We start from the raw sequence: 17,500 nt of genomic DNA on the forward strand, positions 1-17,500 counted from the left end.
AAAACTAACAGAGTTGTTGGTTGAGTAACGTACATGCTGAAAATAGTAGAAAAAAACTGTGGGCTTTTTAAAGTCAAAGTATGGCAAAACTCAATTCCTCATCCATCCATTCATCCTCAAAACCAAAGCAGAGAGAGAGAGAGAGAGGAAAAAAAGTTTATGGTCTGACTGACACTCTGACAAGCTGACCTCACACCATGTCTCTTACCAAAATCACACAAAACTTTGTATCAAAATAAAAAAAATCACACAAAAAAAAAAAATCCCATTTTTGTAATTTAAACCTACAAAGCCTACCCTTTTTGGACACCCAAAAAAAAAAAAGTGTAGATTAGAAGAAATGAATGGACAGGAATCTGGATAATTATCCGTCAAACCCAACATTGAAAGTCGTTTTCATCCAAGGCTGCCATTTTGCATTGAAAATAAAATTCCTACACACAAACGAAAACCCCCTAAAAAGAAAAAAAAAAAGTAAAGCCTTGGAAATTCAGTCCCTTTTTCCTCTCAAAAAACGCGGATTCCCCAAAATTAAAAAGACCCGGAATTCCTTTTCCTTTTCCAAACCTTTGAAGTTTGAAGATTCAGCTTCAACCACAATAACAAAAACAGCAACACCAACAATAACAGCAACACCAACAATAATAGCAACAACAACAAAAGACTGTTTCATATATTGTTGCTATCTTTTCGGTTTTCCATTACCAAATTTACAATATTTGGTACAACAAACAATCTTGTGGATCCTTTTTATTTTTTAATTTTTTTTATTATACAATTTCTCTTCTTCTTCTTAGAAATGGCAACGGCGGCGATATTTTCGTCGCTCCGGAGGCGGAGATCGCCGTCGTTGGAAGCGTTCTTAGCTCCGGTCGATTTAACGGACGTTGCTTTGGTACAAACCCTAGCGGCGATCTCCAACGACCTCGTCTCGAAATTCTCCCACAAGTGTTTCCATTTCCAGCGCAGGAACTCGCGCTCTCTCATCAGAAAAATCGAGGTGTTTCTCGTCCTCTTAGATTATCTCAAGGACTCGACCTCCACGACGACAAAATCAGCCTCCGCTTCGGCTTCATCTTCATCGACTTTGCCTTCAACAGCTTTGCTCTGTTTCAAAGAGCTTTACTTGCTTCTCTACCGCTCGAAGATACTCCTCCATTACTGCGCCAAATCTAGTAAGTTGTGGCTTTTGCTTCAAAACCATTCGATTTCAGGCCATTTCCATGATCTGAGTCAAGAAATTTCAACCCTTTTGGATGTTTTTCCATTGAAAGATGTTGTCGAATTGAGTGACGATGTTAGGGAACAGGTCGAGTTGTTGCAGAGACAAGCGAGGAGGTCTAGGCTGTTCATTGATAAGAACGACGAGTCCCTTAGGATTCGGTTTTTTAATTTCCTCGACGTGTTTGAGAAAGGGGAGGTTCCGAATTCGGAGGAGTTAAGGTCTTTTTTTGTGGGGAGTTTGGGGATCAAAGATGCTAAGAGTTGTAGAGTTGAGATTGAGTTCTTGGAAGAACAGATTGTGAATCACGAAGGAGATGTGGAGCCTACCGTGTCTGTGCTTAATGGGTTTGTTGCCCTTACCAGGTATTGTAGGTTTTTGTTATTTGGGTTTGAGGAAGATGAGGTGGGATTGGGGTTTGGGTGTTTAAGGAGGCCTAGGAAAGGTTTGATTACTCAGGAGATTGCTGAGACGTTTATAACGGTACCGAAGGACTTTTGTTGTCCGATTTCGTTGGATTTGATGCGAGACCCTGTGATTATTTCAACAGGACAGACGTATGAGAGGAGTTCTATAGCTAGGTGGATGGAAGAAGGGCATTGTAATTGCCCGAAAACAGGGCAAATGCTTGTACATAATCGGCTTGTTCCTAATCGGGCTTTGAGGAGTTTGATCATGCAGTGGTGTATTGCTCATGGAGTTCCTCTTGATCCACCGGAGACTATGGATGTGTCCACTGAAAGCTTTGCTGCGGCTGCTCCTACCCGGGCTGCACTTGAAGCCAATAGAGCTACCGCGGCGATTCTCATTCAACAGCTAGCAAATGGGTCGGAGGGTGGGATGACTGTTGCTGCTCGTGAGATACGTTTGTTGGCAAAGACAGGGAAGGAGAACAGGGCTTTTATTGCAGAAGCTGGGGCGATTCCCCATCTTCGGAAGCTACTTTTGTCTGTGAACCCTGTTGCACAGGAGAATTCCGTGACTGCAATGCTTAATTTATCGATATATGATAAGAATAAAAGTCGAATTATGGATGAGGAAGGGTGTTTGGGATCTATTGTTGAAGTTTTGAGATTTGGGCACACAACAGAGGCAAGGGAAAATGCTGCAGCAACATTGTTCAGCCTCTCTGCGGTTCACGACTATAAGAAGAGAATAGCAGATGAGGGAGGGGCAGTTGAAGCCCTGGCAGGGCTGTTGAGAGACGGGACTCCAAGAGGAAAGAAGGATGCTGTGACGGCTTTATTTAATCTGTCAACACACACAGATAATTGTGTGAGAATGATAGAGGCAGGGGCTGTAACGGCATTGGTAGGGGCATTGGGAAATGAAGGGGTTGCTGAGGAAGCAGCCGGTGCATTGGCCTTGATTGTTCGGCAGCCAGTTGGGGCAGAAGCAGTTGGGAAAGAGGAAATGGCAGTGGCGGGGTTGATAGCAATGATGCGTTGTGGAACACCAAGGGGAAAAGAAAATGCAGTGGCAGCATTACTTGAGTTATGCCGTAGTGGTGGATCAGCTGCCACTGAGAGGGTGGTTAAGTCCCCAATGTTGGCTGGGTTGCTTCAGACTCTGCTATTTACAGGTACAAAGCGGGCAAGAAGAAAGGCAGCTTCACTTGCTAGAGTGTTTCAGAGATGTGAGAATGCAGCCTTACATCTTGGTGGATTGGGTGTAGGATATGCATTTGCAGGCAACTCAGCAGCTGCAAACAGGGATTCGAGTTTTGCTGGTGATGTATCAGTGCCAATGTCCATTTCAGTGCCTGTCTTGTAGTGGTAACATCCACGTCATGTTGTTGTCTTCCCTTCTTATATATGTTCCCATTTTTTTTGGAAACATTTACAAATTCTTTCATTGAAATTTACAGATGAAAATTTTTATAGTAATACCATATCTTATGTGTTTGAAAGGATGATGAATGTTGGTGAGCAGTTAGCTTAAGTTTGATATATGTATTTCCCTATGATTTAGAAAAACAGATTAGAGAATGTTCACAAAAATAATACAATTTGCTCTGGAAAAACCAATAAGCACTTATATGGCGTTTTTCACATGGTTGAATTTTTTATGTATACACCAAACATGCAACAACATTCCGATTGATTCTCAGTGAAGAAGGGTTTGAACTGTAATTGTTTTTGGTGCCCTATATGATCCTCGAATGTGTAGAAGTATCATGCACCTTTTTCTTTTTTCCAATGAATTTGTTATTGCATTTGGTATGTAAATAAAAGCAATTTGTTGGATTTATCTTGAATGTTACCATCTGAATCTCTCGCAACGAGGGTGAAATCCGCAAATTGCACCATGCAAAAGTCATAATTTGCTATATAATTGGAGACATCTCAGATATAAAGATGTGGATTTTGATTGAGATGATAAATTGTTAGTGGCAATGACGGATAACAGTAAATTCCATGCGGTTCTTGGGTTAATGTTGCTTCTGGTTAAAGATTATGGATTTATGCTTGTCCTAAATGCACCATCTTCAAGACTTGCTCTGATTCTAGTTCTTCTTCTTTTAAGCTTAGATCTTCTAAGAAGAATCTAGGACAACAGAGGTGATATTACCTGTGGATGTGGTAAAGTGAGAACGCAGATTCTCAATTTTTTAACTTACATGTGAAAAAGTATATTCTATTCAGTGGGGAAAAAAATGCTAAAGAAGGAAGCATCTAGAGAGTCAAAATGTGTCATTTCCTGATCAGTGTCTTGGTAGTAAAATCATAAAGATAACGCATCCTACTGTGAAGAATTAGCTTTCAAATATTCTGAGGATTGGCTAGAATATACTTGAAACAAATGGGAATTTTTTCGAGTTTAGAATAATGGCTGTGCCTGTCTCTGTATGTGATGGAGGGTTGGACTAAATTTTCTTCTTTCACATGATAGCTTATTTCACCAACTGGCAAGTTCACTATGTAAACCCAATAAGTATGTGCAAACAGATTCTTATCAGTCAAGCAGGATTGGCTAGAATATACTTGAAACAACGGGAATTTTTTCGAGTTCAGAATAATGGATGTGCCTGTCTCTGTATGTGATGGAGGGTTGGACTAAAATGTTCTTCTTTCACATGATAGCTTATTTCACCAACTAGCAAGTTCAATATGCAAACCCAACAAGTATGTGCAAACAGATTCTTATCAGTCAAGCATGTCGGCCCACATCACCCTAGTGATGTTGCATCTGTGTTTTTTAAGTTAAAGCAAAGGAAAAATGGTTTTGCTGCTTCTATCATTTTCTGTGATTTGATTGGAGCAGCCAGAAGTGCACCAGTTAGCAAGAACTTGTTGCGTCCTTTTAACATTACGTAAAGAAGAATTTGTGGTGTCTATATTTGTTAGGAGAATTCCACTATAAGCATAAACTTCCCTGTAGCTGAGTGTTTTGGCAATTGAAGTGTGGTTGGTGGGGCATGCCTTCATTGGCCATGTACTTATGAATCAGATTGAATGGATAAACGAAGTGGATGCACCAAGTAGGCCATTTACTAGAAATATAATTGGAGACTGCTCCCTGGAAACCTAAAGATTTGAAGCATGGTGGTAGTTGAGCTTATCTATAATGGAAATCTAGCACTGGGAGATATCATTGTCGCTAATGATGATAACAGGACATCTATAATTCTTATATCAGATATTAGCTACTTTGTCTGTTCTACTTGATACCTTCCTTGATTTTCACTTGAGTGCCTCGGCCAACCCACAAAAGTAGTGGGGGAGAAGATAAATTTAAAGTAAAAAAAAAAATCTGTATGACCAAATAAAGGAGAATTTCTCTTGGGTCTAAAGTTCGGCTAATACAAACTGCTTACTAAATGTCGGGATTTTGTTTTGGGAGACTAATAACTGGCTGATAGTTTCCTTCCGTCTTTAATTTCTTTCTTCGTGGCATAGGTAGCTTGTGTGTGTGACTTAACATCGTGAGCAGGGGCTCTTAAACACATGAACCGTGTACCGATTCTGGTCATTAGAATTTAGAACTTCTTGGTCGGCAATGAAGCATTTGCAACAACATTCAATGTCTTAATTTTATTCCTCTTTTTTCTTGATTTTATTGCGGTCATTGGTTGGTCAAGACTGTCCAGTCACCATCTAATTCTGATGCTTAGTAATCTAAGTTGCTGCACTTTGCTTGGTACCCCTTTGTGCTCAACTTGGACTTTTCCTATTAGGATGGTTACGTTTGTCATTGATCCATGCCTCTTGGAGTGAAGTCCATGGATGTCATGCACCAAAGGACCACCTCTGCCGTCCTGCTAAGAACAAGTCAAACAAGAGATGAACAAGAAGTTCCTAAAACCTTTGCATCCTTCTCTTTACTTATTCATCAACTAGGTTAGATAATTTTACTTGGAAATTCCGCAATTCAAATGAGGTTGGGTATTTTTATGTTGCATCATAGGCCTGCTTGTATCAATTCAGCCAATGACAATTATTCTAGAATGGCAACACTTTCTTATGAATGAGCAGTAAGCCAGTAACACAAACTTTAGTATTATTAGATTCTTATTCGACTTTACTATCTGATTTATTATTGAAGAAACGTACGGACATAGAATTATTTTTATATAATGAAATCAAAGTGAATAATACTACGTAAAAGGCTAATTTGAGAATTTTTAGCTCCTCCTTTTTGCCACTAGAGTTCCAATATTCTTCCAAATTTCGAGATCTTAAAATAAATTTCAAACTTTGTTTAGTTGGAATGATGAAAAAATAGGAAGATGGAAAATATTGGGATGATTGAAAAGATAGTTTCCATCATGTGTTTGGCACAAAAGATGAAAAAGTGAAAAGAATATTGAAAGATAATATATTAGGGTAAATTACATATTTGGCCCCTACTCTTTACACTCTATGTCAATTTGGTCCTTAACGTTTCAAATGTGCCAGTTTAGTCCCTAAACTTTTGTTATTGTGTCAAAATAGTCCCTATTATTAGATAATGGATGGAAAATACTGACGTAGCTAACGGTGATATTAAAATATTATTATTTTTGTCAACTAAGCTGCCACATCAACAGCCACGGGTCCTTAATTTATATAAATAAATAAATAAAAAGAAATTAGAGGTTTGAATAATAGCATCTGTCTAATTGGTATCACTTGTGAACCTTGCGCCATGAATATCAATGGTTGTAAGTTGTAACAGCCTTGCTTGTTTGACGAAGATTGGGGTCCTGCTCCATGAATCTGGACATTCGGCTTAGACAATCAAGTAGTTGCTGCATACATTTTGCCATTAATGTGGTTAGCTGAGTTGGTGCAGTGCATTAAATGTGGAGGTGATGGATGCTTTATCTGGAAGTTTCCTCGCGTTGCTTGCATGTCTTTACTTCCTTCCTCGATCTTCAGTCCTATGGCCTTGGTAGTTCATCGACAGTCTTTCGAGGAGTGTATGCTCCTCAGGCTCCTTGGGCGGGTCGATTTCCTCAGTTTCACTATCTGGATTATTCTTATTGTGCTGGGCCTGAGATAATAAGTAGCCAGGCCCAATTGCTCCTTGGGCCAAATCTATTTGGTAATATTCCTTCTTTAAACCTCCCCCTCCCACAAATATTATTTCAACTTTTTTTTTTTAAAGTACCAAATTAATACTTCCCATAAACATTACCTATAACATATACCAATGGCAAACTAGGTTGATGGCTTGTGGTCGACGATTATGCAGAATCTAGCTGCGAGATTAGCGTTTATAGAGGTGGCGGCCAAGGGAATATATGAATGATTTGATGACAACTTGATTTGACCAAATCATCATGAACATTGGCCCTTTGCAGAGTCGTCGGATTGTAAGCGTGGATGATGATGCGAATGGATGAAGAGCTCGATCCACCTCGGTAGTGACTCAAATGGGTACAAAGGGGAAAAGTTGTAATTGCATCTCTAGCCCAAGTTTTCTCCACTTTCCTCCCAATTTGGAGAAATTGAGATTTGTGGGCCTAGGTGAAACCCACTCTATTTTCTTTCCCCTCTCTTTTCTCTCCTTAACCAAATAGTGAAAAACACCAATTTCCCTTATCCCCTTATTATTATTTTTTTCCATCCTCTCATTTTCACCCCAATCAAACGTAATGTCAATAATTCAGTGTATGTGGCTGTTAGCTTATAACAATTGATGTATGACACAAAAATTAACCTTGATTCAAACCTACTCAAATGGCTCCTAGGTTGGTAATTATAAAATGCTCTAGGAATACGATAATATTGTGCTCCCTTCTTTTACATAATAGTTGGTCTCTTTAATTAAATTTATGATAGGACCCATTATTCATGGGAGAGAAAGAAGCACTATATTATTGTACTCTGGAAATATTATATAATTTTATAATACTTCAGTGAAAAATCTTAGTTCTATTATTTTATGTTTTTAATTTTCATGATATGATAGTCATGTTCAAGTTTATTTTTTGAAGCAAAATGGAACCATTCCTCATTGTTCTTGCCCTCTTACCTCCGAACATAATGATTGTATATAACGCAAACATTGTCATATCTTAGATGTTCTCTAGGACTCTCATATGTTCCCTTTACTACTTGTTACACTATTTATCATGTTCCCTTACCCACCATTCACAACAAAACACAATGCAAACTTCTCTATGGCACCGTCCATGACTACTCACTTTCTATCTTTGGCTGTGCTTATTTTGTCACACTTCCTTCAGATGAACATTTCCAAATTGAGTCTCATTTCTTAATTATGTTGCTTGCTTGGTTATGAACCCAAAAAGACTATCGTTACTACAACCTCATATTCAAATATCTTTGCATCTCCCATCATGTGGAATTTTGGAATCCAACCTGTCTGTTGTCTATGGAGTTTCAACCAATCTTCCTCTAATCTTCTATATTCATTAATCCTTCTATCACCCTCTATTGCAAGTCCTTAGAAGAACCTAGTAGGGATGCCAGCTCAAGGAATACTCCTTTTTAGGTCATTCTCAATGTATTTGATGTGTTTAATTTTGATCTTGCTAATTTACACAATTTTGAGCCTTCCTAAGCTCTTGATATTCGTCGCTCTGGTTGAGTAAGATCTTCTTCTTATCACCATAATGATTATTATTGTTTCTTTACTCTCTTCATGAGCATTGTACCTTCCATGATACTACATTACTACTATTGACCCATTTTTGGCAGAAAGTTATGTTTGATAAGCTTAATGCCTTCCAAGGCATCTATGCTTTGAACATGGTTAATTTACCTTATTTGTAAGTCTACAATTGGGTGTAAGTGAATCTACAAGATCAAGACACAGTTCGATGGATCAAAATTCTTAACTTTGTACAAATCCAAATCATAGATGAATTATATAATAGTACAACATAAAATGAAACAATATGAAATTGAAACCAATATAAAACTATAACAACTATCTAAGACAAACAAATTATAAAATAACTGATATTTCATTGAGAACATATAGATAAAAATTGCACCTTGAATCATTTCCTAAATTAAACATCTCCTATACATTTCGAAAATCAAAAACAAAATCACAATAAGAATAAGATTTATCATACAATAAGATCCAAGTACCTACAACTACAATACTGTGCAATCTATAATTTGAAATGCACATAGTAAGTTTCTCTTTCAATTTGAAGCGAAGTATTCAAAAACTTAAATATAACCTCCACACTTTCTGAGCAACCAAACAAAGACAAAAGCTGACATAATCAAAACTTGCAAAAGGTGAATGAAACAAAGATTGAGCAAAAATTTCATTGAGGTTACATAGAGCAAGATCCAATCCTTGTTTTCAAAATCATTTTTTCAAGAAACAAACAAATCGTAAGGAGAGATATAGTAGTTACCTAATGGATGAGAGAGAAGAGGTCGGACTGGACTAGCAAAAGGCAATTGAGCAATCCATCTTTTTCTTCTTCTTCTTCTTCCACTTCCTTACACCAATCCTCTTTCTCTGAAAAACTGAGATTCTTCATATCCAAGGGTTTTGAGAACCTTCCACCATTATTGTACTTGTTGTTTTTGTTGTTGGATACGTCTCTCAATGGCTTCCTTACCGTCTTCGACTTCGATTTCTCTTCACTTCTCTCTCTCTCTCTCTCTCTGTTTGAATTTATTGTGAAAGGCGGGCTATTTTTATTTTGTGTGATTTTTCATTGTTCGGAGTAATGAGTCATGACTCGGAGTTGCACTCAACTAAGTTTGCTGAGGCAAAATTGGGAGAAATTATAAGATCCACGTGGTGGACAAGTGATGTGGTCTACCATTCCATTAAAAAACTTCCACCTGTTTAAAATTGTTAGTTAGAAAAATTTTTTAAACAGAAATTAATTACTGACTCAGCAATTTTAAACAAATGGAAGTTTTTTAGTGGAATGGTGAACAAGTGTCGTGGTCCACTAGAGGACTCTATAATTTCTCCAAAATTGGGTAGGCTCCGACACTCGGTAGCATAGTTAGTAAAATACGTTATGAGTATAATATGGTAAGTATACGAATGGATATAATTCAACATTTTTTTAATAAGTACGTTTTAAAAATTCGGCAGAAAAATACGTAAATGGGAAAATAACAGTATATGTATCTTACGTGTATAATATGTTTATATTTTGAAACTTCGCAAAAAAAAAAAGGGATATATTTGTCATTTTATTTTGAGATAACTAAAATAATCCAACAAATTACAATCATATAGAAATAATCTACTTAACAAAGAAAATTATTTCAATAACCGCATAGAAATTTCTTAACAATCTAACACATTACAGGACAAATACAAATATATTGTATACATAAAAACAATAAATTCAATAAAGCAATACTAAATGATATATAGGTACATGAGAATGGATGCATATATAATATTAGATGAAAGAGATTTAGCAAATAATAATAATAACGTTTTATTTGTTTTGCTGGAAACCTTCTGTAAATATAGTTTTCCACATTTTCCAGTGTCTGGTAACATAAAAAAAATTGGTCAATGGAAAACTATCTTTGGTCAATGGAAAACACTAATAAATATAAGGCTTATTTTCTATAGGTTGTTTTCCAATTTTTTTTTTTTTGAAAAGCAATCTCTCTCTCACGCGTTGTATCTTTTATAAATATTTTCTTTGTCTGTAGTCGTGAGAAACATAATTTTTTGGCCCATTCTCTCTCTCATGGTAAGCTTTTTCTCTTCCATTTGCTTTTTCTCTCCTCACACTCTCACTATCACTAACTCTAGTCTCTCCTCTTTTCATAGATCTCTCTCTCTCTCTCTCTCTCTCTCTCTCTCTCTAACTGTCTCTCTTCTCTATTTTCTCCATGTTTCTTTTTCTTTCACTAATCCTTCAATAGCTCTGACTTGCAAAGGAGAACAAATTTGTAGCAGTAATTATTTCATTACTCTCTACCAAAATCCCAATTCTTTGCTTTGAATTTCAAGTTTGATTTTTTTTTTCTACAAGAAATTTTTGGTTTGATGGATTCCAGGCAAAAGTTACTTATTTTTCGTACATAAAGTGCAAATAAATAAATAAATAAATAAAGAAGAAGAAGAAGAAAGAATGAATGAAGTAAAAGATGAAAATTTTAAACATAGTACCTATATTGCTCTAAATTTCTTTTACATGGGACAGTCTTTTCCCTGGACTAATAATATTGTTATATAATGAATGATAATTGTTTAGGGGAATTGTATTTGTTGGCAAATACTTTTTTTTGTTGGCAGATACTTTATGCAAATACTATGTAGTGATGATATATTATACTGTGGGGCCCGGTAATTTATGGGCCAAACCCGCTTGCTCATGGGAAGTCCACAGGCCCAAACCGAAAAAGATTATGGCCCAAGCTCGAAAATATAAGGCTGAAGGTGGCCCAGAGATGCAGCCGAGGACAGTTTAGTCCTCGGCAGACCCAAAGCTCCCTTAAGAAGAGGGGTAAAAAAGAGCTATAAGAAAGATCCATGAGAAGATCTAAAATATCTTGGGAAAGTTACCCTTATTACCCTTCCTAGATAAGACTCTGCACCTAATAGAGCAGTATTCTTCAGCTTTATCAACCATCCCCAACAATTGCGGGATTAGATTGACGGGACAAATATCAGTCCTGGAAAAATTGACCTTACACGTGGACGAGGGACATCGAACGTAAGCTAGTATAAAAGAAAAGGTAAACTAATCAGAAGGGAGGCCCCATCTCACTCCCTGGGAAAAACTCCAGGGATGAGAATGCCCGGACAATATATGTACACCACCACGGAAAATCCACCGCCGGGTAACCGGAGAAAGGCATTAGTGCTCCTCGGACATGATCCGAGGAGTCCAATCCCTCAAGTTATAAAGCTGTAGGGTTTGGATATCCAGGCTGAAGCCTTTTCTTATCTGAGTTTCCCTAAAGTCCGGTTTGGACCAACGCCCTGTGACCAAACGCTAGCCTTTCAAGCCCACTCTCTACAAATCTTATTGTGAGGGATCCTCCTCGTGCGAGCCCAACGTCATTGTTGGGCCGTTTGAGAATCGTGTCCCTACAATTGGCGCCGTCTGTGGGAAGGCTTGCGCGTTGGCACGGGTGGCGCATGAGTCAACTCTCTAGCAAGCAGAGATTCGCGAGTTTTTCCCATCTCCGGTGACCTGCAGTTGTCGCCCCGATATAAACTGGTGCCAGGGCTTACATCCTGTAGTGCCAACGGCACGGGCAGCTCTAGGGGCTTCCGACTTCAAGTCAGCTCTCCCAGTCATGGCCAAGGGGCTGACCTGCGAAAAAAGAAAATAAGTACCCAAAAAGTTTTGGACAGAACCAAGGCCTTGCATGGTCCTCGGACTCAAGCCTATGGGGAAACCAAGTACACAAAAGAAAAACTATAAGTTTTGGACAGAACCAAGGCCTTGCATGGTCCTCGGACTCAAGCCTATGGGGAAACCAAGTACACAAAATAAAAACCATAAGTTTTGGACAGAACCAAGGCCTTGCATGGTCCTCGGACTCAAGCCTATGGGGAAACCAAGTACACAAAAGAAAAACCGTAAGTTTTGGACGGAACCAAGGCCTTGCATGGTCCTCGGACTCAAGCCTATGGGGAAACCAAGTACACAAAAGCACAATCGGAGTTCCCTACTTCCCAGTCGACTGCTCGGATGGATTATTTAGAGATTCAGCCTTGGACGGTATTCACGCGCTTATCACAGAATATTCAACTGTTACCCCGGTTAGTTTCCTAAGTTTGATTTACTATGAATTATCGGTATAATGCCTGGTAGTATTGGTAGATTAGAGTTAGTTAGATTATGTTTCAAGGTATCTTGCTCTAAATATTCTCGAAGAAACACACACATGGAGCACACCCATTCACAAAGTAGTGTTGCCAAAAGATCAGTACTCAAAACATGTAAATAAATTTCTATTTTTACTAAAACAAAGAAATAGTACAGCGTACAATGAAAAGCTGGAATCAGCTTATGTCGGAGCTCACTACATAATTGAGTAGGAAGATACAAGAAAATAAAACAAAGCCGATGAAGTGGATCAGAGGAGAGGTTGGCTACTGCTCCAAGACCTTGTTCTTCCTCAATGCTTTTACGTGCCCATAACTCAGGCAGCAAAAGAAACCCAACTTGAGCCTCACACCGCTGAAGGAAAGGTGCAAGGAGCTGAAATTTGAGGGGCTTTCTCTAAATATTTGCCTGCCACAAGGCAGAGGCGCTGATGGCGGAGAATCTTTCTTCTGACACACCAAAATTCTGGCATGAACAGAACCTGTTTCGGATTTTGGCTAAAAGAGGGAGAGACACCCTTTCCCCTCGATCGAAATGGAGTATTCTCTTGAACTTATGCTTCTTGTGCCCGTACCTCACTACTTTGAGTCTCAGGAGGACACGGCGCCTCCGTGGCGGAAAGAGTTCTTTTTCCTCAACCCTCGCCTCAGACATGATATACTAAGGGAGGAAACTGAAGGACTTGTGCGAAGGTAAAACACCTTTCTCTCCTATTTATTTAAAAGGTAAGGTGGTGGCATTTAATTCTCGCAGCGTCCCAAGGAACGCTACAGACAAAATGACTCTGGTTCAACTTCCAACGTCAACTGCAACCACAAGATTAAAGAAGCCTCGTAAAGACGCACCTTGAACATTGGGACGTCAGAGAGTACCGCGTGGCCAAAGGTTGTAGAGATACCTCTTAATTCGTGGGCTTAGTGACTTCGCGGCCCAGGCCCGCTCTGCATGAGGGCCCAGGGACTGTGGCCCACGCCGAGAAGTAGCCGTTGCCGAGGACAACCCCTGCTCGGCGCCTCGTGAAATATCTGAAGAAAGGGAGAATCTGAACTCAAAAAGTTTTGGACAGAACCTAGGACTTGCATGGTCCTCGGACTCAAGCCTATGGGGAAACCAAGTACACAAAAGAAAAAACATAAGTTTTGGACAGAACCAAGGACTTGCATGGTCCTCGGACTCAAGCCTATGGGGAAACCAAGTACACAAAAGAAAAAACATAAGTTTTGGACGGAACCTAGGACTTGCATGGTCCTCGGACTCAAGCTATGGGGAAACCAACTACTCGGATGGGGAAGGTTCTCAGCTCAAATACTGTAAAAGGTTAAGGCCAGTGTGTTAAGAAGATGGCGAAATGACCCAATGTTCATTAGCTTAAGGAAACTGTTCATTTGGCGGGTGGCATGTCCTCGGATAGTTACTTCCTATACCGTATCGAGCACTTAGTCCTCATCTCGGCTAATTTTAAGGTGAGTTTCGTCCCTCACTGGTCGGCATTGCTATGTCGAGTAATTTTATTAAAGTTATGGTGGCATCTTTTTATTAGCAAGTATTTTGGCCTTAGTTATCATTGATTCAAATGCTATACTATTGTGCCGAGCAGTGCTCGCAAATTTATTAAAACATATAAACAGAACATGCGAAGTAGAATAACAATAACTTTTATTAATATGAAAAATTACTACAACGTACAAAGAAGGGCTTAAATAAGCCTATACAAAAATGAATTGCCAAAGCAACAATAGCATCCGCAATACAGATAAGTAAACAGTCAGATGTCTTTTAAACTCGCCTTCAAAGTCTCTCCAATCTCTGCCTCAGTACTGCTCATATCAGGAGAAGAACTTTCTTTAGAAAAAGATGAAGGAGAAGGAAGAAGAATTAGAACACATGGAAGCACTTCAGCAAGCTCTTGTCATCAAGGAGCGCAAAGGAAGAAGAGGATGGAGGAGATGAATGAAGAAGATGGAGGACATGAGTAAGAAGGAGGAGAAGAAGAGGGAAAAGGTGAGAAAGAAGAAAGAGAGGCAAAGGGCGCCGCCAGTGAACGAAGAGAGGAAGAAGCAGGGGCATTTAGTCCCTGCCCCAGTCCTGACTTCTAACCCACTGGGGCCATGTTAGATATGCTCATGAGAGAGCGGATGGTGGTGATACTGGATGTTTTTGACTCAGTCACCCCGAAAGTGAGATGTGACGAGTCCCTGTTTCGGATTTTGGCTAAAAGGAAGGGGAGACAAATCTTGAGTCTCCGCCATCCTTGCCCTGACCGAGCCATCTCGAGCTTTATTAGGACATGGTGTTTTTGGGAATGAAATGGTTTACTCATGGCTGACTACTGTGGTGAACGTATTGTCGGATAAGGTATAACCAGAGAGAAGAAGTGGACTCTGGGAGGAATCTGAGGGACTCAGGTATGAGAAAATCAGCTTTTGTCTTCTCTCTTTATATAGGGGACGACGAGGAGAGTACTTAATGTGTGCAGATCTCCAAAGAGATCTGCAAACATGAATACACCCGTTTCATTCCCCCGCGCCATCAAAACCGTTGAATTTGGGAGGTCTCGTAAAAGAAAGATATTAAAGGCATGCTTCGGATAACCAAACGGCATAAACGCGTCGTGCGCAAATTGAGGGAAACGTCTTGTAGACCGGCACATTCCTTGGGGAGGTGAAGAGCCGCCAGCGTCGGTCAAGGGCTGAAATAAATGAGCCATAATAAAGGCTCGGTATTACCAAAACCCACCTTTCCAACCAAGATGTTGGACAGTAGGGTTTTGAGGGGCTATTGTGGGGCCCGGTAATTTATGGGCCAAACCCGCTTGCTCATGGGAAGTCCACAGGCCCAAGCCGAAAAATATTATGGCCCAAGTATTATGGCCCAAGCTCGAAAATATAAGGCTGAAGGTGGCCCAGAGATGCAGCCGAGGACAGTTTAGTCCTCGGCAGACCCAAAGCTCCCTTAAGAAGAGGGGTAAAAAAGAGCTATAAGAAAAATCCATGAGGAGATCTAAAATATCTTGGGAAAGTTACCCTTATTACCCTTCCTAGATAAGACTCTGCACCTAACAGAGCAGTATTCTTCAGCTTTATCAACCATCCCCAACAATTGCGGGATTAGACTGACGGGACAAATATCAGTCCTGGAAAAATTGACCCTACACGTGGACGAGGGACATCGAACGTAAGCTAGTATAAAAGAAAAGGTAAACTAATCAGAAGGGAGGCCCCATCTCACTCCCTGGGAAAAACTCCAGGGATGAGAATGCCCGGACAATATATGTACACCACCACGGAAAACCCACCGCCGGGTAACCGGAGAAAGGCATTAGTGCTCCTCGGACATGATCTGAGGAGTCCAATCCCTCAAGTTATAAAGCTGTAGGGCTTGGATATCTAGGCTGAAGCCTTTTCTTATCTGAGTTTCCCTAAAGTCCGGTTTGGACCAACGCCCTGTGACCAAACGCTAGCCTTTCAAGCCCACTCTCTACAAATCTTATTGTGAGGGATCCTCCACGTGCGAGCCCAACGTCATTGTTGGGCCGTTTGAGAATCGTGTCCCTACATATACAATACATTATGTAAATACACAATTTAGAGTAATATTGAAGACTTGTAGTTAACCATAGTAGGCAATTAGTATACTAACAAAAAGAGTAGAAAATTAAAAGTTATTGTCATTTATACTTATTGAAAATGTATTCCCCTCTCAAATTTATATATATATATATATACACACACACACACACACACACGCACACACACAAATGGTTGATATCTATGTGTGTGTGTGTACGTACATACGTTACTGTTTATATATATAAGCAAGATGAGTGGTAGAGATCATGAAAATTTGACAACTAATTAATTTTGATTGTATCTATTGTCAAAATTTTAGTATGAAAACCAAATTCATTCTTGGTTTTTTATTTATAATGATTACATTAATTGGTTTACATAATACACATGTTTTAAATTATACAATAAATATTTTTAAAAAATTGCATACCAAACACCAAAAAATATTCTCAAACTCATTTTCAAGGTCGTTACCAAACACTGGAAAATGAGACAGTTTTTTAGAAAATGCTCTTTAAAAAATGAACCATTTTCTAGAAAACGTTAATGCTAAAACGTACAAAGCGTAATAATATAATTTAGAAACAATAAAATATGACAATAAAAGAATAGCAGGATATAAGATTTATTTAAGCTATTAGAATAGTAGCCTATAGGTGTGCAGAGGTGTTTTGACACATAGATTCATAGTGGGGTGTAGCGGAACAATATAAGTTTAGTACGTTTTTTTATGTAATAAATTGGAGAAAAAAAAATTAAAAAGTTAAGGAGGTCTTACTATTACAAAATCAAATTTTATGTAATAAAATTTTTTTTTTTTTTTTTTTGAAAGCCACCTCAGTGATGTATCATGCATTAATATGAATAGAGTCAAAGTACAAAGCAGCTACGGCTGGGGGAGGGGAGTCTTCTATCCAAAACATCCCATCAACAGTATTCTTAGCATGTCTAGCTAGTACATTAGCTACTTCATTACCCCCCCCCCCCCTTTTTACACTGTTAACAGAAAGCACTTGCAAACCACGCATAAGCCATTTAATATCATCATAAATATTACCCAGCCAAGAGTGGTTCTTAGACGAAGAAGAAATAGTCCACATAACAGTTTCATTGTCCCCTTCAAGCATCACGTTTGAGAAGCCTGCATCCACTGTGAACTCCAGCGCCTTCCTGCAAGCAAGAACTTCTGCCTCTTCGCTACAGGTAACAGGTGGTCCTTTGATAGACATAGCTGCCATCACCTCCCCTTTATCGTTCCGGATAATTGCACCAAAACCTGAACAGTTCAACTCTGAAAAAATGGCGGCATCAAAGTTTACTTTATAGACAGAAACTGGAGGAGGTTGCCAACTATTTCTTGACACCGTGGGAGTTGAAGTAGACAGCTGCACTTGAGAGTTATGAAACTCGTCCAAGAACTCAGTTGCTCTTTTGTTAAGCCAACCCGGTTCCTTAAAAGCCCCACCATGA

At 39.2% G+C, this 17,500-nt stretch overlaps 1 protein-coding gene across 1 annotated transcript; it reads left to right on the forward strand.

The window, feature by feature from the left end:
- The first annotated feature begins 401 nt into the window (after positions 1 to 401).
- On the forward strand, positions 402 to 3,259 carry LOC126726288 (U-box domain-containing protein 17). The gene has a single exon (XM_050431514.1). It carries the CDS (start codon positions 800 to 802, stop codon positions 2,993 to 2,995), a length of 2,196 nt encoding a protein of 731 aa, XP_050287471.1. The 5' UTR covers positions 402 to 799; the 3' UTR covers positions 2,996 to 3,259.
- The last annotated feature ends 14,241 nt before the right edge of the window (positions 3,260 to 17,500 follow it).

Source organism: Quercus robur, chromosome 5, assembly GCF_932294415.1.
Source record: "Quercus robur chromosome 5, dhQueRobu3.1, whole genome shotgun sequence".
Taxonomy (NCBI): domain Eukaryota; kingdom Viridiplantae; phylum Streptophyta; class Magnoliopsida; order Fagales; family Fagaceae; genus Quercus; species Quercus robur.

Excerpts from the sequence above, each read along its gene's own strand:
- LOC126726288 (XM_050431514.1), top strand. The coding sequence starts at position 800 with ATGGCAACGGCGGCGATATTTTCGTCGCTCCGGAGGCGGAGATCGCCG.